This window comes from Myotis daubentonii, chromosome 9 (genome assembly GCF_963259705.1).
Source record: "Myotis daubentonii chromosome 9, mMyoDau2.1, whole genome shotgun sequence".
NCBI lineage: Eukaryota > Metazoa > Chordata > Mammalia > Chiroptera > Vespertilionidae > Myotis > Myotis daubentonii.
The window spans coordinates 4,703,064-4,729,171 of record NC_081848.1 but is presented as its reverse complement, the minus strand read 5'-3'; the positions used below and the strand labels follow the sequence as shown (position 1 = coordinate 4,729,171).

Here is a 26,108-nt window from a genome sequence, read left to right as displayed (position 1 = left end):
TTACAAAGCCACTGTTCTCAAAACTGCCTGGTACTGGCACAAGAATAGGCATATAGATCAATGGAATAGAATAGAGAGCCCAGAAATCGGCCCGAACCAATATGCTCAATTAATATTTGACAAAGGAGGCAAGAACATACAATGGAGCCAAGATAGTCTCTTCAATAAATGGTGTTGGGAAAATTGGACAGATATATGCAAGAAAATGAAACTAGACCACCAACTTACACCATACACAAAAATAAACTCAAAATGGATAAAGGACTTAAATGTACGACAGGATACCATAAAAATTCTAGAAGAATCCAAAGGCAAGAAAATCTCAGACATATGCCGAAGCAATTTCTTCACTGATACAGCTCCTAGGGCACTTGAAACTAAAGAAAAAATGAACAAATGGGACTACATCAAAATAAAAAGCTTCTGCACAGCAAAAGAAACCATCAACAAAACAACGAGAAAACCCACTGTGTGGGAAAACATATTTGCCAATGACATATCTGATAAGGGCCTAATCTCCAAAATTTATAGGGAACTCATACAACTTAACAAAAGAAAGATAAACAATCCAATCAAAAAATGGGCAAAGGACCTAAATAGACACCTTTCAAAAGAGGACATCCAGAAAGCCAAGAGACATATGAAAACATGCTCAAAGTCACTAATCATCCGAGAGATGCAAATCAAAACAGCAATGAGGTACCATCTCACACCTGTCAGACTGGCTATCATCAACAAATCAACAAACGACAAGTGCTGGAGAGGATGTGGAGAAAAAGGAACACTTGTGCACTGCTGGTGGGAATGCAGACTGGTGCAGCCACTATGGAAGACATTATGGAGTTTCCTTAAAAAACTGAAAATGGAACTCCCATTTGACCCTGTGATCCCACTTCTAGGAATATATCCCAAGAAACCAGAAACACCAATCAGAAAGGATATATGCACCCCTATGTTCATAGCAGCACAATTCACCATAGCTAAGATCTGGAAACAGCCTAAGTGCCCATCAGTAGATGAATGGATTAGAAAACTGTGGTACATCTACACGATGGAATACTATGCTGCTCTAAAAAGGAAGGAACTCTTACCATTTGCAACGTCATGGATGGAACTGGAGAGCATTATGCTAAGTGAAATAAGCCAGTCAATAAAGGAAAAATACCACATGATCTCACTCATTCGTGGACAATAGAGACCATTATAAACTTTTGAACAATAATAGATACAGAGGCAGAGCTGCCTCAAACAGATTGTCGAGCTGCAGCGGGAAGGCCGGGGAGGGTTGGGGGGCAGGAGGTAGGGGGGTAAGAGATCAACTAAAGGACTTGTATGCATGCATATAAGCATAACCAATGGACATAAGACACTGGGTGATAGGGGAGGCTAGGGGACTGTCTAGGACGGGGGGATAAAATGGATACATATGTAATACCCTTTGTAATACTTTAAGCAATAAAAAAAAAAAAACTCCATACAGTCACAGTTGACCTGTCATTTTTAAGATGATTACACTTTAAAAATGCTTCCAGTCCTAACCGGTTTGGCTCAGTGGATAGAGCGTCGGCCTGCGGACTGAGGAGTCCCAGGTTGGATTCCGGTCACATGTACCTTTGCTGTAGGCACATCCCCAGTGGGAGGTGTGCAGGAGGCAGCTGATCGATGTTTCTCGCTCATCGATGTTTCTAACTCTCTATCCCTCTCCCTTCCTCTCTGTAAAAAATCAATAAAATACATTTTAAAAAAATGCTTCCATACTCTAAAATATACTTTAAATTAGTAAGTGCCGTCTAATATGGCTGTTTTTAAAAAAAATAGAAATATCTTAACATCCATATTTAGACCAAAACAAAACCGAAAAAAAAGAAACTTGATAAACCTAAATTATATAAGAGCTTTTCTCTGTTGTTATTTGCTAAAATGAAAATAATTAGGCATAAAAAGATGACAATCCATTTGAATGTTTAGTCTCTAATTTTATTGGCTCCATTTATTACTGTTATAAAAAAATTTGAGTCTGTTTTCTCCAACTTGAAAAGTCAGATTTCCTGGTAACAAATTCTCCTGCTTAATTTTGATATTGTGCTAAGTGTGAGAGGAAGAAAATAGCTACTGAAGACAGAACCTCCAAAATTACAAGAATCATGAAGGGAACTGTTGAACAAATGGTAAGGAATACAGTTAATGTCTTAGTTTTTAAAAGTTTGAAGAATACATCAGGGTGAGGTTGCTTGCTCCAAGTGCCTCTTTCTCCCACAACAGAGGCCCACACACGTGGGAGTTCTGTCACTCTTGGTAACCCCATTAGACTGTGGCAATAGGAAAGGCCCTGGGTCACATGCTCAGAGGAATGTTTGTTCTTGGAGATCTTTAATCTCAGCTGTCAACACAATAAATAAATAAAACACTTTTGCTAAAGGAAATGAAAGTGGTGAAGAGACTTAAATAGGTGAATCAAAAACCATTAAAATTACTTGGTTGATCGGAAATAACAGCAACTCAGGGTCAGCATCCAGTGACAGCTGCTCAAATGACCAAGGCATGGAGCAGCTATTTTAGGTTCGACACAGTGTGCTCGATGGCTGTTTAAAGAATGTGATAAATGTACTTACCAAATATTTCCCCTCCACTAGCATATTCTGTCACCAGATAAATCATCCGTTCTGTCTCCATAACCTGGTGCAAAGGCAGGAAAGTAACAGACAGTGACACAAATGACAGCTGACATCACAGCAAGAGAAACTAATGACTCCTCTTTTGTCATTTGAAATATTAATAACCATTACTGCTTAAAGAAAACTAAAACATTGGTGGAGTGGACAGATATAAATGCTAAGAAGAAAGGGGAAAATAAATACTCCTCCAAGTTTTGAAAAATAGGTAATATTTACTGCTTGGGAGACAGTTCTTTTGTTGTTCTGTGAGGCCTCTATAATCTCTTAAACGCCACAAAACTGAGAAGCAAAGAAGCTTCTGAACCCAAAACTTCAAATTTAACATTGATCACTTGAAGCTCAAAATATTCCCCCCAAAATCTAACTAAAGCAAAACAAAAGCCTGAGGAAAAACAATGGGAATCACTCCAAAACTGCACAGAAAACACATCTGGCTATTTTTAAAAAAAAACAGAAATGACAACTTTCTTTCCCATTGCCCATCCTATATAATAAAAGGGTAATATGCAAACTGACCCTAGCAGCAGAACAACTGGGAATGACTGGTCACTGTGACACACACTGACCACCAGGGGGCAGATGCTCAATGCAGGAGTTGCCCCCTGGTGATCAGAGCGCTCCCACAGGGGGAGCTCTGCTCAGCCACAAGCCAGGCTGATGGCTGCCAGTACAGCAATGGTGGCAGGAGCCTCTCCTGCCTCCTCAGCAGCGCTAAGGATGTCCGACTGCAGCTTAGGCCTGCTCCCCACTGGCAAGTGGACATCCCCCGAGGGCTGCAGGGCTGCCAGAGGGATGTCTGACTGCCAGCTTGGGCCTGATCCCCAGGGAGCAAGCCTAAGCCAGCAGGTGGACATCCTCCGAGGGGTCCCAGACTGCAGGAGGGCATAGGCCGGGCTGAGGGACCCCACTGAGTGCACAAATTTTTGTGCACCAGGCCTTTAGTTTATCAATAATGTAAGTATTCAACACTTCAAGTAACATAAGCTACTCCTTTGTATTTTGTCTTGGTATCCATTTTGCTAGAATCTATGTATATATAGTTTTTTTAAAAAAAATTTAATGTTTACCCGAGGATATGTTTTTGATTTTAGAAAGAGGAAGAAGAGAGAGAAACATCAATTGGCTACCTCCAGAATGCTGGGATCTGGCCGATTGGGACTGGGCAAGCCGGACATGCCCTGGAGCCCTTCCGCAGTCCCTCCCTGCCTTGATCATGCACTGGTAGGGTCCCTCAGCCTGGCCTGTGCCTTCTCACAATCCAGGATCCCTCCAGGGATGTCAGAGAGCAGGTTTTGGCCCAATCCCACAGGCCAGGCTGAGGAACCCCACTGGTGCACTTCATGCACTGGGTCTCTAGTACCATATAACGTATTATGCATCATATTACAACTAGAGGCCTGATGCACGAAATTCATGCAAGAGTAGACTTTCCATCCCCCGCTGCCAGCAGCAGCTTCCCTCTGGCACCTGGGACCCAGGCTTCCCTCTGGCACCCAGAACCCAGGCTTCCCTCACAGCCCTGGCTTCTTCCAGAAGGACATCCAGTCTAATTAGCATATTATGCTTTTATTATTATAGATTATTATAAACTAGAGGCCTAGTACATTAAATTCGTGAGGGGGGGCGGGGGCGAGGGGGAAGTTTCCCAGCCCAGCTGGCACCCTCTCACAATATGGGATCCCTCTCATAATCCAGGACCACTGGCTCCTAACCGCTTGCCTGCCTGCTTGATCGCCCCTAATCACTCGCCTACCTGCCTGATCACCTCTAACCACTCTGCCTGCCTGCCTGATCGCCCCTAACCACTTGCCTGTCTGCCTGATCACCCCTAACCACCTCTGCCTTGGCCCCTGCCACCACAGCTTCATCTGAAGGATGTCCGGAATGACGTCCGGAAGGTTGTTCAGCTGTCTGGTTTAATTAGCATATTATGCTTTTATTATTATAGATAGATTTACTTCTTTTTCAATGGTTTCATGGTATTCCTTCTATAAGTTCACATTAATTTAATTTCTCAATCTAATAACTGTGTCATTCTTTTTCCTCTTTAGTTTTTAAGAACTCTACGTAGCTCTGGCTCAGTTGGTTGGAGTGTCATCCTGTGCACCAAAAGGTTGCTGGTTCGATTCCCAGTCAGGGCACATACCTAGGTTGTGATCCCTGGTGGGGGCATGTATAGGAGGTGGCTGATCCATGTGTCTCTCCTCTCTCATCTCTCTCTGTCTCTCTCTCTCTCTCCTCTCTCTCTCTCTCCCTCCCTCCCTCCCTCCCTCTCCCCATCTCTCTAAAATCAGGGAAGCATATCCTTGGGTGAGAATTAAAAAAATTTAAAAGCTATATACTGGTGATATTAGCCCAATGTTTGCAAGCTCTCTGTATGTTAATTTACATAACAAAAAGTAAGTGCTCTAAATATATGCAGGTCTTTAGAAAAATAATAAAAGAAAAAATAAATGTCATATTGTATATGTAACCCTTTTACTCTCAGGTCTTTTACTGACTGCAAATATTCGTTTATTATTCATCTTTTCAAGAGTTCACCTGTATTTGGCTAACTTCATAAACCTGAGGAGACTACAGCTTTGGCAAATGACCTGAAAACTGTCTTGATACGATATGAAGACAAGTTGGCAGCCATTCACCTGGCAGCTCAGAATCTCTCATTAACAATACAAGCCAGAGAGCCAAATTAAAGCTTAAAAGAGAGCACTGTGCAAAGCCAAGGCTGGAAAGTGTGGCAACTCTTACAGGCTAATGAAACCTTGGGTAAGAAAGGTAATCTTGCAAAATTCAGTTATAAGGTGAATACCTGTAAGTTAACTTCTTGAGAAAGGTCAGCCTGAGAAGCCCTCTAATCATTTAAAGATGATTTATTTTTTAAAAATGAGGTCAAGATCCTTAGCTGATTTGGCTCAGTGGATAGAGTGTCAGCCCACAGACTGAAGGATCCCGGTTCGATTCCAGTCAAGGGCATGTACCTCGGTTGCAGGCTCAATCCCCAGCCCTGGTTGGGGTGGGTATGGGAGACAACCAGTCAGTGGGTCTCTGGCACATCGATGTTTATCTATCTATCTCTACCCCTCCAGCCCACTCTCTCTAAAAAAAGAAATCAATGGGGAAAAAATATCCTCAGGCAGGTGAGGATTAATTAAAAAACCAAGTGAGGTCAAGAGGTTTACTCAGCCTATCAGACAGGAAGGAAGCAAAGGTTAGACACCCCTGAGTTTGCCGATACAGGTATTCAGGCAACACCAGAAAGCTTTCACATGTTTGCTTCTGGGGCACAATGCAGGCATAATTCAACTTAATTTAGTCTGATAAATTTCAACAAGTCTGCTCTGTGGATCTAGTTCATTTCATTATGTGAGTACCTGATGCCAGAGAAGAGCCCTAAGCTCTAGCCTTAACCACACATACCAATATCACAACATGATTTCTTCTGGGCCGGTAACCATTGACTGCAGACCAACAGCAGCAAATGCACCGAGTGGGGGCATGGCCCGCAGAACCCGGTGATGGCTGCTCTAGCAGAAAGCACTGAGCGGGATGGCTCTATGCCGAGGCACAGCTTGTGGCTGCCAACACAAAGCAACTTGAGAAGCACCCAGAGCCCCACCTCTTCCAAAATACCACTTCCACCAGCCTGCTACGGCAAGATCCTCCCCTCCTATTTGCCTTGGGATTCCAGCAATTACAATCATTTTTTTATGATGGCATGGAATACTCATGTTTCTTGGGAAGGCAAGAAAACTAAATTAGAAGTCTCTTCCATTACACAGCCTCGATCTCTTGGTTATCAAAATAATCAAATGCTAGCCCTGGCTAGTTTGGCTCAGTGGATAGAGCATCGGCCTGCAGACTGAAGGGCCCCGGGTTCAATTCTGGTCAAGGACACATGCCTGGGTTGTAGGCTCGATTCCCAGTAGGCAGTGTACAGGAGGTAGCCAATCAATGATTCTCTCTCATCACTAATGTTTCTATCTCTCTCTCCCTCTCCCTTCCTCTCTGAAATCAATAAAAATACTTTAAAAAAAGAAAAAGTAAATAATCAAATGCTACCTTGGAAAAGTAAAAACTAAGTCAGGACGCTACTAGAATAGAAAAGAGGTAGGTTCTGACTGATACAAAAAGCCATACTTAAAATATCCTTTGCCATCATAATCATAACATTATCACAGAAATTAGTATTTAAATAATGTTATAAAAAATAATGTTGCCCCAGCCAGTTTGGTTCAGTGGATAGAGCACCAGCCTGCAGACTGAAGAGTCCCAGGTTTGATTCTGATCAAGGGCATGTACCTTGGTGGCAGGCTCCTCCCTGGCCCCGGCCCTGGTTGGGGCGCGTGCAGGAGGCAACCAATTGATGTTTCTCTCACATAGATATTTCTCTCTGTCTTTCCCTCTCGCTTCCACTCTAAAAATCAATGGAAAAATATCCTCGGGTGAGCATTAAATAATAATAATAATAATAATAATGATGATGATGATGTTATATTCATCTCAAGCGTTTCATCTCTCAAAACTCTCTGTTCCTTTTGAGTATTCCATTCTGTTTTAGGATTCTGACCTAAATAAGTTCTCATCATCTTCTGTCTTTTTGTGTAATTTTACTAAGAATGGCACCAAGTTTTTTGTTGTGTTTTTTTTTTAATATATTTTATTGATTTTTCACAGAGAGGAAGGGAGAGAGATAGAGAGAGTTAGAAACATTGATGAGAGAGAAACATCGATCAGCTGCCTCTTGCACATCCCCCACAGGGGATGTGCCCGCAACCCAGGTACATGCCCCTGACCCGAATCGAACCCGGGACCTCTCAGTCCGCAGGCCGACGCTCTATCCACTGAGCCAAACCGGTTTCGGCAGGCACCAAGTTTTAAAGAACAAGTTGTCTGGGTGGGATGGCCTTAGTCGTAAATAGCCAGAGGACACCTGAGTACTGAGCAGGGGGATAAAACGGTGGGGAAAATAGTAGGATGAACACACTGACACAGAAAAAAAACAAGCTGCAGATATTCACCACCGGCCTTTTTTTTTAAGGCTGGTTTTTGTTGCCATACAATCAGCCACTAGGGTTTCCTACCTGGTAAAGCCTGATGATATGTGGGTGGCAAAGCATCTTCATAATTTGAACTTCCCGGAATATCTTCTTCAAGTTTTCTTCATCTAGCTGGCTCTTGTCTATGATCTTGATAGCAACCTGACAACAGGGGAAGAAAATTTCTGCTGCATCATTAAAAGCAGTTTACTAAGGAAAATTAAATTCACTTTAAAATATTATATTGCCCAAAACACAAGTTGCCACTATTTTGTTTACAGAATGTCAATGAAGAAAATGAATTTACTTTTTGGAAAAAGATAGGAAATTGATTTTTAGCAAGTTTGTCTCAGGAACAGACTCAAAAGCTAACGAGTCTTCTGCCATGTCTTAAACTGCTTCTACAGTAAACCCCGTGGCAAAGTACTTCCTTACCCCATAGATGTTGTTACAGTCTGGGCACATTAGGCTTTGACGCAGAGAATGACATGTAGGGCCTCTTATTAAGACAATGAACTTATACTGTAAGCACAGGTGACTTAGTAAGGTTCAACCAGGAATTCCAAAGGGCGTTCCATGTCTCCCCAGGTGCTTGCATCACTCCATAATGGTGGCGGCGCAACAGTAACCATATACTGTACTGAAGATTGTGCGCCACACATAATTCTTAGTGTTTGCAAGTACAACTCATTTAAACCTCATAACACCCTGTATTATTATTAACCGTGTTGCACAAATATGGAAACTGAGACACAAAGAGATTACATTTATACGTGTAGGTCCAGGGTTGAAGCCCAGGTGGCTTAGCTTTGGAGTCCAATTCTTAATGATAACGCTATAAAAATCTGAAGATCTTTCTGTACTGTATATACTGCTTTAGCATAAAACATCTTTTTATTTTGCTCATTATTCTGAAGATACCCAGCAGCACAAAAATTTTAAAACAATGAAAGATGGACTTTTAAAAAAATCTACTAAATCTAAACGTCCTCTTTATTCTTAGTGAAATATTCAAAATATTGTGGTGCCCCCAAATGTCTCCATATGTCAGTATCAATGACTAAATCAGTATGTAATCAATGAATATTCGTGGACTAAAGACCAGAAGTGGGTAAATTCTAGCCCCTTTCAATTCTTAAAATTCTATGATGCTAACCACTGGGAGAGGTAAAGAAAACTCATACTTATTTACACAAAAACGAGAAACCAGGAAAGCAAACTATCAATATAAAAATATTTAGCCCAGAGAAACGGAGATTGTGCAGGACTCCAGCTGGGAGATGATGTAACATGTGGAGGCCAGCGTGATGAACTGAGCGTGGAGTGCTTCCCTGCGAGAGGGGACCCTGGGAAACAGGCACAGGCAGCCCTTAGCTCCATTCAGAGAGCAGTCAAGCCTGCCTAATGAAAGAATGGAACAAAATGAGCTGGGGTAGCTTGAGCTACAAAGATTCATCAGCCACAACTTCAAGGAGCTCACAAGTTAGTAGGAAAAGAAATATGTGAAACAAACAGTACAGTGTTAGAAATGCAATCAATAAAGCTTTGTACAAGGTATAATGTAGCACAGAGTATAGAGTATGACCCTCACCTGGGAGGAAGGAAGCAGACATAAGGAAAGAATTCACAAAGAAGGCATAACTTGGGAAAAAACTGGGATAGGCAGAAGGGAGGGTAAAGAATTTTATGAGGGGAAATAGCAGAATCATTAACAAATCTCAGCAGCTGTTTGATCTCTTATAAGAAGTCTTGAACCATATGACCGTGACCACTAGCATTTCCACTTCTCTTCACTACTGCACCAAATCACATACAAGACCTTAACTCTGGCAACTGGTCTGGCATCTGTGCCTGGTTCTTTAAGAACAGTTCCCAAAACAAGGAAATCATAGTACACAAACTCTTTTTATAGAATAAATACCTGGTCTGAATAGTAATTAATTACTAATAAAATCTTATCATGAATAGCACATTATCGTTTACAGAATACTTTCATATACAGGGTAGCCCCCAAAAATGTATATACATTTAATAGCTGATAGTTCGATTGATGTTTCTTTCTTTTAAGATTTAACCCATTGGAATTAATAATTATTCAAAGTATATATACATTTTGGGGGGAACACCCTGTATATAATAAGCTTAGAAACTTGCAGACATACTGGGAAATTGGTTACAGGTTGTGGGTAGATGACAATGGACACCTCCAGTCTCAAGGAAGCTCATTTGTTTACCTCAGAAAAAATATTACCATGTTCTGTGTGCCACTATGCACAAAAGGTTAGAAAGCACAACTAGGATTTGTTGATCATCGACTGTGCAAAGACTGGCCCTGAAATCCCTTCTTCTGTCCATGCCTACAATATCAGAAAAAGTAACAGAGGATTGGGGGAGGGGGTGGGGGAGGAAGGAGAGTCTACAGCGCAGCTGACAATATTGTTGTGCTTTTTCGCCCCAGAGAGTACTAGGTCACACTGGAATTGGGAGCATCACACCGTGGACTCATTCTGAATTTCATGGCCTCCTGAGGAAACAGGACACACATAAGGTAAACAGCAAACCAAACCCAATCGTCTATGAGAACAAAGTTAGCAATTAAGATCGTACAACATACACTAGGCCAGTGATGGCGAACCTTTTGAGCTCGGCATGTCAGCATTTTGAAAAACCCTAACTTAACTCTGGTGCTGTGTCACATAGAGAAATTTTTTGATATTTGCAACCATAGTAAAACAAAGATTTATATTTTTGATATTTATTTTATATATTTAAATGCCATTTAACAAAGAAAAATCAACCCAAAAAATGAGTTCGCATGTCACCTCTGACACACGTGTCATAGGTTCGCCATCACTGCACTAGGCACTTAATAAATAAACACATTACCAAGAAAGCATATATTTCTTAAGTTTGCCTGCTTTACATAAAACGCTCTTATCTTGCAAAGAGCATGATTTTTGTAAATAGACATTAATATTAATTAAGCATGGCATTGTATCAAATATGTGGCTAAACAAATACAGAGTATAGGAGTCCTTATGAATTCCTTTACCCGATATATATTTTTTTATTATTTTTTTATTGACTTCAGAGGGGGAGAGAAAGGGAGAGAGATAGAAACATCAATGATGAGAGAGAATCACTGATCAGCTACCTCCTGCATGCCCCCACTAGGGCTCAAGCCCACAACCCGGGCATGTCCCCTTGACTGGAATCAAACCTGGGACACTTCAATCCACAGGTCGATGCTCTATCCACTGAGCAAAACCAGCTAGGGCTACCCAAAATATTTCCATTCAACAAATCAATGAACAAAACAAGTATTTTACCAAAGAGATTGAAACTTTAAAAGAGAACCAATCAGAAATCTCGGAAATGAACCAAGCAATTAAGGGGATTAAGAGTGAGCTACTGCCAGGCTGGTGTGGCTCAGTGGTTGAGTGTCGAACTATGAACCAGGAGGTCAGGGTTCTATTTCCGATCATGGTATATGCCTGGGTTATGGGCTCAATCCTAGTGGGAGTGTGCAGCCAGCAGCCGATCAATGATTCTCTCTCATCATTGATGTTTCTATCCCTCTCACCATCTTCCTTCCTCTCTATAAAATCAATAAAAAAACACATATTAATAAAAAAAAAAAGAATGAACTACTGAGCATAGAAAACAGAGCCAACCAGATGGAGGAAAGAATTAGTGATATCAAGATAGGAATCTAGGAATGACACAGAGGGAAGAAGAGAGAGACCTGAGCATAAAGAAAAATGAAAGAGCTCTATGAGAATTATCTTAGTCCAACAGAAAAAGCAGTATTAGCATAATAGGCATTTTGGAAGAGAATGAGAGGGAGAAGGGAATGGAGAGTCTATTCAAGCACATAGTGGACAGAAGTCCAAACCTATGAAAAAACTAGAACCTTGAATCCAAGAAGCAAACAGAACACCTAGTTACCTCAATCCAAAGAAGCCCTCTCCAAGGCACTTCTCCAGGGTTGTGAAGAACTGGGGCAGGAACCGGGTGAAGGGGGCCAATGGGGGGGGGGGGAGGAGAATATCTGTAATAGTCTCACGAATGAAGATTTTTAAAATTAAAAATAAATAATAAGTTAAAAATGACAGGGTGAAAGAAGAAATAAAAGATGAGATCAAAATATATATAAACAAATGAGAATGACAATACAACATATCTAAACTTCTGGGATGCAGCAAAAGCAGTAATAAGAGGGAAGTTCATAACATTACAGGCCTATCTCAATAAAATAGGAACAGAAGGAAAGTACTTCAACATAATAAAAGCCATATATGATAAACCTTCAGCTAATATCATACTCCATGGTGAAAAACTCATCTTTCCTCTAAGATCAGGAACAAAACAAGGATGTCCATTCTCATCACTGCAAGTCATAGCCAGAACGGTAAGGCAAAAGAAAGAAATAAAAGGCATCCAAATAGGTAAGGAAGAAGTCAAACTGTCACTTTTTGTGGACAACAAAATTCTGTATATAGAAAACCCTAAAGACTCCACCAAAAAATATTGGAAACAATAAACAAATATAGTAAAGTTGCAGCATACAAAATCAATGTACCAAAATCCATTGCCTTCCTGTATACAAACAACAAAACTTTCAGAAAAAGAAATGACAAAACAATTCCTTTTGCAATTACAACCAAAAGAATAAAATATCTAGGAATAAACTTAACAAAGAAGGTGAAAAACCTACATACTGAAAATTACAAAGCATTATTAAAAGAGACTGAAAAAGATACAACTAAATGGAAAAATATTCTAGGTTCATGGATTGGAAGAATCAACTTTGTTAAAATGGCCATATTACCCAATGCAATCCCCATCAAAATCCCAATGCCATTTTTTAAAGAGAGAGAACAAGAAATAATCAGATTTGTATGGAACCACAAAAGACCTCGAATAGTCAAAGCAGTCCTGAGAAAAAAGAACCAAGCTGGAGATATCATGCAACCTGACTTCAAATTATACTACAGAGCTATGACATCAAAACAGCATGGTATTGGCAGAGAAACAGACACACAGATCCATGGAACAGAATAGAGAGCCCAGCTATAAAACCACACGGATATGAACAGATAATTTTTGACAAAGGAACCAGAAACACACAATGGAGTAAAGATAGTCTCTTCAATAAATGGTGCTGGGAAAACTGGAAAGCCACATGCAAATGAATGAAACTGGATTACAGTTTCTCCCCATGTACAAAAATTAACTCAAAATGGATCAAAGACCTAAATATAAGACCCAAAGCAGTAAGTTACATAGAAGAAAATATAGGCACCAAACTTATGGATCTTGGTTGTAGAGAACATTTTATGAACTTGACCTCAAAGGCAAGGGAAGTAAAGGCAAAAATAAATGAATGGGACTATATCAAACTAAAAAGCTTCTGCACAGGAAAAGAAACTGACAACAAAATAAAGAGGCAGCCAACTAGATGGGAGGTAACAGTAGCTCCGAGGACCCGAACAGAGGACCTGAACATACACCCCTCCCAAGACCTACAAACAGCCAATAGATACATGAAAAGATGTTCAAGCTCACTGGCAATGAGGGAAATGCAAATCAAAACTACAGTGAGCTACCACCTCACACCTGTTAGAGTGGCCATTATCAACAAGACAAGCAACAACAAGCGTTGAAGAGGTTGTGGGAAAAGGGAACCCTCGTTCACTGCTGGTGGAAATGCAGACTGGTACAACCATTATGGAAAGTGGTCTGGCAATTCCTCAAAAAATTAAAAATAAAGCAACCATATCATATGTTTACCACCCCAAGTGAAGTCTCCTTCCCCCCTATACCTTCTATCTCCCTCATCCCTCTGGCAATCACCATACTATTGTCTGTGCCCATGAGTCTTTCTTTTTCCCTTTGCTTAATCCCTTCAATCTTACCACCCCCAACTCCCTCCTGTCAGACAAGCTATCAATTTGTTCTCTGTATACATGTCTGTCTCCACTTTGTTACTTTTATGTTGTTCATTAGATTCACATATGATCAAAATCATATGGTACTTGTCTTTTCTGACTTATTTTATTTAGCATAATGCTCTCCAGGTCCGTTCATGCTGCTGCAAAAGGTAAGATTTCCTTATTTTCTTACAGCTGAGTAGTATTCCATTGTGTAAATGTACCAAGGCGTTTTTACCCATTCATGAACTCATGGACAACGGGGATGCTTCCAAATCTTAGCTATTGTAAATAACACTGCAATGAACACAAGGGTGCTTAATATTTTTTCAAATTAGTGGTTCAGGTTTCCTTAGATAAATTCCTGTGAGTGGAATAGCTGGGTCATAAGGCAGTTCTATTTTTAATTTTTTAAGGTAACTCCATACTGCTTTCCACAGTGGCTGTGGGAATATGCATTCCCACCAACAGTGCACAAGGATTCCCTTTTCTCCACATCCTTGCCAACACTTGTTTGTGGATTTATGCTATTCTGACAGGTGTGAGGTGAAATCTCATTGTCACTTTATTTTGCGTTTCTCTGATTAGTGACGTGGAGCATCTCTTCATGTGGCTATTAGCCTTAGATTTTGCCTCCTTAGTCCTCTTTGGAGAAATGTCTATTTAAGTCCTTTGCCCAATGTTGTTTATTTGTTTGTTTTTGGTGAATTTTGTAAGTTCTCTATAAATTTTGGATATTAACCCCTTGTCAGATATATTATTGGTGAATATGTCCTCCCATTCAGTGGGTTGTCTTTTCATTTTGTTGATGGTTTCAACTCCTGTGCAAAAAATTTTTAATGTCACCACATATGTTAATTTTTTTCTTTTGTTTGCCTTGCCTGAAATGTATCAGAAAAAAACATTGCTGAGAGAAATGTCTGAGATTTTACTGCCTATGTTTTCTCCTAGGATTTTTATGGTTTTGAGTCTAACATTTAAGTCTTTTCTTCTTTTTGACTTTATCCTTGATTGTGTGAGGAGGTGGTCTAGTTTCTTTTCTTTTCTTTTTCTTTTTTTTTTTTTTGCACTTATCTGTCCAATTTTCCCAACACTATTTACTGAATAGTCTATCTTCACCCCATTATATGTTTTTGTCTCCTTTGTCAAATATCAATTGACTATAAAGGCATGGGTTTATTTCCAGGCTCTCTATTCCATTGGTCCATATGTCTGTTTTTATGCCAGTTCCGTGCTATTTTGATTATTATGACCTTATACTTTGAAATCAGGTAGCATGATTCCTCCAACTTAGTTCTTCTTTCTGAAGATTGCTGTGGCTATTCGGTGTCTTTTGTGGTTCCATATAAATTTTTGGAGTATTTGTTCTAGTTGCTATCTTGCTAGGAATTCTGTTGAATCTATAGATTGCTCTGGGTAGCATGGACATTTTAATGATGCTAATTGTTTCTGTCCATGAACACAGTATGTGCTTCCACGTACTTGTATCTTTTGTTAAATTTTATTTTAGAAAGAGCAGAAGAGAGGGAGGGAAGAGAGAATAACATCAATGTGAGAGAGAAATATTGATCAGTTGCCTCCCACACGTGGCCCCACTGGAATTGAACCTACAACCTGAATATGTGCCCTGGCCGGAATCAAAGCGACATTTCAGTAAACAAGGTGATGCTCCAAACAACTGAGTCACACCAGCCAGGGCTATTTGTATCTTCTTCAGTTTCTTCCGTCAGTGTCTTATAATTTTCCTAGTACAGGTCTTTTACATTCTTGGTTAAATTTATTCCTAGGTATTTTATTATTTTTCAAGCAATTGTAAATGGGAATGTTTTCTTAGTTTCCCTTTCTGCTGGTTGATGGTTTACTGATACATAAAAATAATTTCTGGATATTTCTTTTGTATCCTGATACTTTTTTGAATTCATTTATCAGTTCTAGTCGTTTTTTGGTGGAATCTTTAGGGTTCCCTATGTACAGTATCATGTAATCTGCCAATAACGACAGTTTTACTTCTTCCTTTCCAGTTTGGATGCCTTTTATTTCTTCTTCTTGTCTGATTGCTGTGGCTAGGACTTTCAGTATTATGTTGCAAAAGAGTGTAAAAGAAAACATCCCTGTCTTGTTCCCAATCTTAAGGGAAATACTAGTAGGCTTTGCCCATTAGTGTGATGTTGACTGTGGGTTTCTCATATATGGCCTCTATTATGTTGAGGTATTTCTCTCTAGTCCCACTCTGTTGAGCTTTTATCATACTAGTAAATGAGTACTAGAGTTTATCACATGCTTTTTCTGCATCTATTGATATGATCACATTGTTTTTTCCTTCATTCTGTTTATTTGGTATATCACGTTTATTGATTTGTGGATACTGTACCAACTTGCAATCATGTGTATGATCTTTTTAATGTATTGCCAGATATGGTTTGCTAATGTTTTGTTGAGGACTGTAGCATCTATGTTCATCAGGGATACTGGCCTATAATGTTTTTTCTTTGTAGTGTTGTTATCTGGTTTTGGAATTAGGATAATGCTGGCCTCATAAAATGAGCTTGGAAGTCTTCCCTCCAATTGAATTTTTTTTTTTTTTACTAGTTTGAAGATAGATGCTAATTATTCTTTAAAATTTGGTAAAATTCACCTGTGAGGCCACCCGATTCAGGATTTTTATTTGTTGGTAGTTTTTTTGTTTTGCTTTGTTTTTATTACTGCTTCAATTTCAGTAGTTGCAGTCTGTCTATTCAGATTCACTGATTCTTTCTGATTCATTTTGGAAGATTGTGTATTTCTAGGAATTTACCATTTCTTCCAGATTGTCCAATTTGCAGGCAGATAGTTGTTTGTAATATTCTTACAATCCTGTGTACTTCTTTGGTATCAGTTGTTACTTCACCTCTTTCATTTCTGATTTTCTTTATTTGGGTCCTCTCTCCTTTTTTTTCCTGATGAGTCTGGTTAAAGGTCTGTAAATCTTGTTTATCTTTCCAAAGAACCAGCTCTTGGTTTCATTGATATTTTGTATTGTGTTTTATCCTCTATTATTTCATTTATTTCTGCTCTGATCTTTGTTATTTCCTTTTTTCTACTCACTTTGGGCTTTGTTTGCTGTTCAAGTTTCTTTAAGTGTATAAATTAGATTGTTTACTTGATATTTTTCTTGTTTCTTGCGATAAGCCTTTAATGCTATGAATTTCCCTCTCAGGACTTCTTTCACTGTTCCATAGATTTTTGGGTTGTTGTGTTCTCATTTTCATTTGTTTCAAGGTATCTTTTAATTCTTCCTTGATCTCATTGTTGCCCATTCACTGTTTAGCAACATGTTATTTAGCCTCCAAGTCTCTGTGTTTTCAGTTTTTTCTTGTGATTGATGTCTAGTTTCAAGCATTATGGTCAGAGAAGATGCTTGATATAATCTCAGTATTCTTAAATTTAATGAGACTTGTTTTGTGCACTAACATATGGTCTAAATATGTAAAGCAAATCTTGATGGACATAAAGAAAGAGATTGACAGTAATACTAGTACAGTCAGGAGATTTTAACACCTACTGTCAACAATGGATAGATCTTCCAGAGAGAACTCAACAAGGATACAGTGGCCTTAAATGACACACTAGATGGGATGGATTTAATTGATATCTTCAAAGCATTTCACCCCAAAGCAGAATACATATTCTTTCCAAGTGCACATGGAACATTTTCTAGGAGAGACCACATGTTGGAAGATGCTTTGAAAAGAGAGGCGGATTGGGCAGAAAAGCATTAGCAAGATGCAATAGAAAAGGGTAAGCACTAAATGGTTTAACAAGTAAGTTCAAAATAGCTACTAAAGAAGTCATTATCTAAGAAAATGGTACAAGGAAAGAATGATGATTGTTTTGAAATAAAATAAAAGCAGGCAGCAGAAGTTATTTCAAGGAAAAATTTTAACTTATGGTGGGAAATTAACCTATGAAAAGTGAAATATTCCTTGCAGAGAAGATTAGACAATGTGGACAAAGAATTTTGCAGTGGGCTGAATTATTTGGTTAAAAGGAGGCAGAAAGCTGAATGCATTTCAAGATGAATTTTCTTAATGAAGTCTATGTTACTCTCTCCTGGAGTGCCAGGTCACAGGTAAAAATAACAGCCTCACAGGACTGTGCTCTTCCAAAGAACAGCATTTATCAGGGAGCCTGTGTACTGTTAAGCACATTTAAATGCAGCACCTAGAACACTCAACGCATTTTAAAGCACCAGCAGGAAAGAGAGCTAACGTCGATTGGCACAGCATAACTTTCTTAAACTTCCCCAGTGAAGATTTATTGCATTGTGTATCTTGTTCACTATACAATGGTAGTGTTGTTCTTGCTGAACACAGTTAGCAACAGTTCATATTTTAAACTGCCTTCAATTAAATTAATATGGCCCAAGGCCTAATAATATATCCTACAGTAGCAGAGTTTGAGTGAACCAAGGAAACACAGTCACATTTGAAAAACCATCCTAAATTCCTCCTCTTTTATATCTCCCAGCTATTTGGTAATGAAGTCTAAGGAAGCAATTTCCATTATCAGATAGCATCTTACCCTTCCTATTGCTAAACTCTTATATCTTAGATGCCAGTAGTGTGAGTTAATTGTTTGTCAAGACATACATCTTATCAAACCATTCATTTCTAGTCTGAATGGTTATGACACCACACTGGGCTGTCTTCTCTATGGCAACCCAGAGTTAAAGAGCCAGCTTCCCTGTGTCTATCAGGAACCCTGTGTCACGTACCTTCTGAGGGGTTTTCCTAATCACAGTTGTACAGGTTGTTAATATGAAGAACTTAATATGAGTTCGTCATATTAAGAAATCATCACATTTTCAAATCAAATATTTTATTTCCATAATAAATGTTTGCATTTCATGTGCTAAACAGTAAAATTTAAGTAACTTAAATTGCTCCCTTGGAAAGTCTAATGGTAAGCATTAATTTTCAAATATCTGATATTTATTTTAAGGATGGGAGTGAAACAACTGATAAATAACACTATCATAGAAAATAAAAAACTATTTCATTAAAATATAGTATATGGATTACTATATATCATATGTGCCAGGAGCCGGTCCATCCTTGCTGTTTCAAAGGACCTGGCATATATGGCATACTGTTCTTAATATGTTTGCTCACCTTCTTGGTACTATGTGTTTTAACCAAGGCCTCCTCTCTGAGAAAGGTTGTTTCCCCAGGTAGGGATTTTCCCCTGAAGTTAGGGAAGGAATAAAACCTCTTAACTAAGTGCCAGGCAGGTAATTAATCACTTTAACTACGAACAATCATGCTTAAGCTACATAATCTTTACTCCCTGGAATGGAGATAAGAAACGCCCTAACCTTTGGAATAGAGATTGATAGGATTGGAATCAACTGGTATAAATACAGATGCAACAAGACAGCAAGAGACAGAACTCAGGAGACAGAACTTAGAAGAGAGCCAAGAAGACAGAACCTACACAGAACCTACAGACAGAAGAACTTCGCTGGAGAGAACATGGCAAAAGATCCTGGACTGAACCTGACTACAGAAATTGGCAAGAGAACCTGACTAGAACCTGGTGACTGAACCTGGCTGGAGAACCTGGACAGAACCTGGCTGGAGAACCTAGCGAGGGAACCTGGCAACCGAACCTGGCTGGAGAACCTACAGAACCTGGCAATAGAACCAGGCAAGAGAACCCAACCATGCTGATCAACTGAACGCTGCCTCCGAGTCTCTCCCTCTTTGCCGACTCTGTCCACACCTTTGGGGAACCCCTGGACCTGCTGGGGTTGGACCCCGGCACATATGTACATTAATATTTCACAACTATATGATGTATATGCTTAAATAAGTTAGTATTTAATGAGATTGTTCATCCTTCCCCTTAGCAGGATTGCATGCATTTTAAATTCTGACCTATGATAGTTCTAAATTGACATTACTATACAAGTCAAGAATTTCACTTTAAATTTTTAATCATTAGAATAATTTTAATCATTTAATTTAATCATTTAACTTATTAAGCAAAAAACAACTTATTACACTATTGAGCCCTCCTTTGATCTAATGACAATATTACTTTTGAGAAATTAATGACCCCTAATTAACTATCAGAGATCCAAAAGACTCTCCAGACATCAACTATAGTTTCATTTGAAAAGATTTGCATAAATCTTTTTAGAAAAATAACAGACCCTGAGAAACTCCATGTAGAAAATCACAAGGATGAGTTTTATGACATGAGAAAATGAATGGAGAATGTAGACTGCTGGAAGGAACTAAAATGTTAATTGATAATAACTTCATGCTAAAAATAATTATCCCTCCACATTTAAAAGCCCTCTGGAATTTTCCTGAGGTCTCTGGGTCAGAGATTTCTATAGAGATCACATTGGCATTCTTTGGAACACAGTCAAAGAAAACCCCTCCAGCCTAGCTGGTGTGGTTCAGTGGTTGAGCATCAACGTATGAACCAGGTGGTCACAGTCAGGGCACATGTCCAGGTTGCGGGCTCGATCCCCAGTGTGGGGCATGCAGAAGGCAGCCGATCAATGGTTCTCTCTCTCATCATTGATGTTTCTCTCTCCCCCTCTCCTTTCCGTTCTCTGAAATCAATATGTCAATAACAATAACAACAAATCAAATCAAATAAAATAAAAACAATAAATAAATCAATAACAATAAATCAAATGTAATTTCTGAATAGAATATGGCACAGAATAAAGAGCTCAGTGTAGGGAAGAAAAAAAAACTAACATATACACTAGCAGAATCTTTTCCTCTCTGAAAAAATTCTCGTAGAAACTTTAATACATAAGTCAGGAAGAGAAAAAGAGCCTCTTCTTGCTAACCCTGGGTTCAGAGACAGACAAAACTCTTTAGAACTCTAGGGCTCTGAAGGGCAATTTGGAAATCGTCAGGAGAGCAAAAAGAGCACTGAATTGAGAGGTGGGATCTAGAGTTCAATTCTCAAATCCATTTCTAAGAAACATTTGTGACCTTGGGCCAATCACCTTACCTCTCATAGTCCTCAGTAAACTCACCTATTAAATAAAAGGTGTGCCTGTTTGTGACTTGAAAGCAGAGTTATCAAAACAAGGCTATACTGATTCCTAATTAGAACTCTGAGAGATTATTTGGGTTTGCCTTTAAATATACGTGGGGAAATTTCTAATCTGTGGGACAGGAACCATGTGTTAGAGTCTTCAAAGAAAAAGAAATGTAGGAAGTTCTGACCCTCATCTCCCCAAATCTCTGTTTTTTTAACCAAAAAAGGATAAAGAAAGCTAGGGTTTCTTTGTCCTTTGGTTCCTCTAAAGTAGGTCAGGTCTGTGTGTAATTATTGGGTTTCATATTCCTTAAGAAAAGGAAGAGATGTCAATGCATGGGGATTTTTAATAAATAGCAGACTCTGGCAAGAGAGTACCTCAGCTGCTGACCAAAAAATAAACGAAGAAATAGCCTTTTGTTTTTAACAATAGTAAACCAATTCTAAGACAGAATAAGAGGCGTGATTTCTTATTCTAAGGCTACAGCCATTAAACTTGAACTTGTAGATAAATACTTCAACTTTCATCTTCTTCTTAGGCATGCTCCCTATTTAACAAGATTGACATAAAGAAACTGAAAAACTTAAATTAAAAATATACCTACTGGAGGGTTTTACATGCAAGAATACCTATCAAAAGTTTAAAAAATAATATGTGCATTTTCAAAATTATTTCCTTAGAAAAGAATCCCCGTAGGGTTCCTTTCAACAAAATGCTCATCGAAATTTTTACTGTGAAATATGTCCCACCTCGAGGTACTCCCTATCCTAAAACTTATGTTGTAATTCCTTTACTTTTCTTTACAATCTTACCATATAAGTATCACCAGACAACATATTATTTAGATTTGCCTACTCTTAAACTTTATGAAAATAGGATCATATTATTATGTTAACTGTCTTTTTTTATCCTTATTATAGTTATAACTAGAGGCCCGATGCACGAAAATTTGTGCACTCAGGGGGTCCCTCAGCCCTGCCTGTGCCCTCTCACAGTCCAGGACCCCTCAGGGGGTGTCCCCCTGCTGGCTTAGGCCCACTCCGGGCCTAAGCTGGCAGTCTGACATCAATCTGGCAGCCCGGGAGCCCTAGAGGGATGTCCGACTAACAGCTTAAGCCACAGTCTGACATCCTTAGCATTGCTGAGGAGGCGGGAGAGGTTCCCGCCACAGCCACCGCATTCACAGCCATCAGCCTGGCTAGTGGCTGAGTGGAGCTCCCCCTGTGGGAGCGCACTAACTACCAGGGGACAGTTCCTGCGTTGAGCGTCTGCCCCCTGGTGGTCAGTCATGTCACAGCAACCAGTCGTTCCCCATAGTTCCACTGTTGGGGTTAATTTGCATATTACCCTTTTATTACATACTAGGGGCCCGGTGCACAAAATTCGTGCACTGGGTGTGTGGGGGGGATGAGGGGGAGTGTCCCTCAGCCCAGCCTGCCCCCTCTCACATACTGGGAGCCCTCAGGCATTGACCCCCATCACCCTCCAATCGCAGGATCGGCCCCTTGCCCAGGCCTGACGCCTCCGCCAGAGGTGTCAGGCTTGGACAGGGGACCCCCATATCCCCCTGATCACTGGCTCTGGCCCCCGCCCAGGCCTGAGGCCTCTGGCCCAGGAATCATGCCTGGGCAGGGGACCCCCATCTCCCTCTGATCGCTTGCTCCACCCCCCGCCCAAGCCTGACGCCTTTGACCCAGGCTTCAGGCCTGGGCAAGGGGACCATCATATCCCCCCAACCCCCCGGCTCCGCCCCCCACCCAGGCCTGATGCCTCAGCCAGAGGAGTTGACCCTCATCACCCTCCGTTCACCAATCACCGGATCGGCCCCTTGACCAGGCCTGAGGCCTCCGGCAGAGGTGTCAGGCCTGGGCAGGGGACCCCCAGCTCCCCGCGGTTGCAGGCTCCGCCCCTGCCCAGGCCTAACGCCTCTGGCCTAGGCGTCCAGCCAGGGCAGCGGGGACCCGCAGTTGCAGCGGGTGGCGCCGCGATCGTGCGGGCTCCGCCCCTGCCCCTGCAGGAAGCCTCTGGCTGAGGCGTCCGGCCCGGGCAGCAGGGACCCACAGCTGCAGCGGCCCCGCGATCGTGGGCTTCGCTTTAGGCCCAGGCAAGGGACCCCTAGCTCCCGGGACTGCCAGCTTCGACCGTGTCCAGCTCCCATCACTGGCTCCACCCCTACTTCCTGCTATCACTGGCCAGGGCGGCAAAGGCACCTGATTCTCCGATCATGGCTGGGGGGCAGGGCAAAGGCGGCCCCAGGGCCGCCTTTGCCCTGCCCCCCAGCTCTTAGCTCCCCCCCTGGGTTTCCGATCACTGTCAGTGGCAGGGGGCTTCTTCCTGCTTTCCCTTTCGCCTCCCTGCATTGTGCCTACATATGCAAATTAACCGCCATCTTGTTGGCAGTTAACTGCCAATCTTAGTTGGCAGTTAATTTGCATATAGCCCTGATTAGCCAATGAAAAGGGTATCGTCGTACGCCAATTACCATTTTTCTCTTTTATTAGATAGGAGGATATTCCTCCATGAAGGATTAATGTAGGGTTACCTAATTTGCTTCATGCTAAAGAGTAATCCTATTATGAGCATACCAAATTTATTTATTGCTTTATAGTTGGTAAGATACTTGAGTTGTTTATATATCTAGCAATTAAGAACAGTGCTTTAAGTATTTTTGTATATGTCTTCTGGGCCATGAAAGCAAGAGTTTCACTAAGGTTATTTAGGAATCACTTATAAAGTCAAAATGGTTGGATCCAACCGTGAGACTCTTTCCACTGTTCTCTATCATCTCCAACAACTGTTATTTTTTCATTTTTCCCAGTCTGGTGTGGATGAGAAACAAATAGTTACTCACTGTTTTGTTTTTTTAATGTGCTTTTATTTATTTTTGAGGGAGAGAGGAAGGGAGAAGGAGAGAGATAGAAACATCAATGAGAAACATTGATTGGCTGCCTCCTCCACGCCCCCTACTGGGGATCAAGCCCGCAACCCAGGCATGTGCCCAGACTGGGAATCGAACTGCAACCTCCTGGTGCACAAGACAACACTCAATTCATTGAGCCACACTGGCTGAACATTACACACTCTTTTAATATGCATTTCCTCAATTATTAAAAAGTTGAGGATCTTCTCATATGATCATGGAACCATTTGTTTCTGCATCTGTGAAATAAACTTATTCATGAGTTTCCTATTTCCTTTTTTCCTATCTTTTCTTAATTTGATAAGTTCTTTAATATTCTGGTTAACAAACTTGGTCAGTACATCTTCTCAAGTTTGGCTTATCTTTACCCTGTTTTTATGGAGTCATCATCTTTTTTTTAGTGAATTTTTTATTAAACTATAACATATACACAGAAGTGTGGCTGAATTATAACCCACATACACAAAAGCAATTTCAGGTTCTTAATAATTATGGAGAATGTAAGAGAAAGATCAAAAAGTCTAAGAACTGCTAAATCAGAAGTATATGGTATCTTGTCATCTTCTATGTCACTAAAATTCATATGTCCCAGCTCTTCTTTTTCTGTAGTAAATTCTGGAAATTTTCTTCAGATCTATCTGTCTTCCAGTCCACTCTTCAATTCCACCTAATCTGATCATCAGTCCACCACTGTTTTTCATTTATGGTTTTTTTTCTTTCTAGAAATGCTACTAGAAGAGATCTTCTTTAACATCTTCCTCATCAATTTTGTAGTTCTCTTCATCTGTTTTAATCCCCTCCTTTATTTCTTTTAATATTTGTAGTCTTTTCAAGACTGATAGTTGCTGCTGGTGTTTGATTTATCTGTCACTGTGTAACAAACCACAACAAAACTTAGTGGCTTAAAACAGCCACCACTTATTTTGCCCACAAATGTGCAATTTGTCCAGGACGCTGAAAGGACTGCTTGTCTCTGCTCCCTGTGGCATCACCTGGGGCAGCTGCACAAGGGTTGGAGGGCCCACTTGCAGGGCTGGCAAGCCAGCACTGGCTGTCGGTGGGGAACTGAGTTGGTGCTATGGGCCCTGCATGGGATTATTCACAGCATAGAAATGGGTTCAGGAAAATATGGAAGAAATGTGGGCATTTGCATGTCTTAGCCTCAGAAATTACATAATAGCACTTCTGTATAATCTTTGGGTCAAAGCAGTGACAAAGGCCCACCCGAGTTTTCTGGAACAGAACAGATTCTTGTCTGTGAATAGTGAGGTTCTACAAGAGCACATGTGGTGGAAATATGGTGGCAGCCATCACTGGAAAACACAATCTGGCCCTAGCTGATTTGGCTCAGTGGATAGAGAGTCAGCCTGCAGATTGAAGGGTCCCAGGTTCGATTTTGGTCAAGGGCATGTACCTTGGTTGTGGGCGCATCCCCAGTAGGGGGTGTGCAAGAGGCAGCTGATCGATGTTTCTCTCTCATCGATGTTTCTAACCCTCTATCCCTCCCCCTTCCTCTTTGTAAAAAACTCAGTAACATATATTTTTAAAAAAAGAAGAAAACACAATCTGTCACATCTAACTCAGTTGCTTATTCTCTTGAACAAATTCACATTTCTTGCAACTTTATGTATAGAAAGTCTGTCAGGCATGTCTATAAAGTGTGTTTCAAATCAGAGATTTGAATTTGATTCTCCCAGACACTGGGAATCACAACCAACTGGAGTACTTTCAGCTTAGAGGTTTTTGAGCCTCACGGTAATATGGAATCTGGTTGCAAATCCATGTGAGTGCAGGCATCTGCGTAGGCAGTTTCAGGAGAGACTTTCCGCCACCTCTACCAGACCCAAGACGTTAGCAAACAGTCATCTTTACGCCGGGGCACCTTTTATCCTACTCACCCACTGAGGTAGTCACCTTTCTGGGGCCAGTCTCCAGCAGGGCCTCCCATTCTGCTTGGACACTATTCTTTTATTCTGACCCTTCTCTTTTGCTCTAATCCAGAGGTTCTCAACCTGTGGGTCGCGACCTCTTTGGCGGTCAAACGACCCTTTCACAGGGGTCGCCTAAGATCATCCTGCATATCAGACATTATGATTCATAACAGTAACAACATTACAGTTATGAAGTAGCAACGAAAATAATTTTATGGTTGGGTCACAACATCAGGAACTGCATTTAAAGGGCCAGAAGGTTGAGAACCACTGCTCTAATCCGTAAGAAACCCTCAGGATTAATACCACCTTCAGTGCATACTCTACCTTATGAAATCATGCTGTCCAGTTCCTTCAAGGTCTTTAATTGCTTTTCTTACATGAGCGCCAGCATGTTACATATATTGTATATGTATTCACATATTTTTTTCCTCCATTTAAAAATGTTCTGACCAGACACGGAGTCTCTCTGCACATCTAATCTATCACATTACTAAATAGAATTACTCATCATTCATTTTAAGCTATTTCTCTTATTTAAAAGTTATAATTTCAGGAATACAAC

General features: G+C 40.5%; 1 protein-coding gene across 5 annotated transcripts in view; it reads right to left on the bottom strand.

Annotated features, from left to right (window-relative positions):
- SIK3 (SIK family kinase 3) overlaps nucleotides 1-26,108 on the bottom strand; it is a 299,150-nt gene that overhangs the window by 157,223 nt on the left and 115,819 nt on the right. For all 5 annotated transcript variants that reach the window (XM_059707774.1, XM_059707775.1, XM_059707772.1 and 2 more), the window contains exons 2-3: nucleotides 7,757-7,873; nucleotides 2,613-2,676 (exon numbers count right to left, since the gene is read on the bottom strand). In XM_059707774.1, the coding sequence (XP_059563757.1) occupies nucleotides 2,613-2,676; nucleotides 7,757-7,873 (181 nt within the window). The remainder of the gene's footprint in view (nucleotides 1-2,612; nucleotides 2,677-7,756; nucleotides 7,874-26,108) is intronic.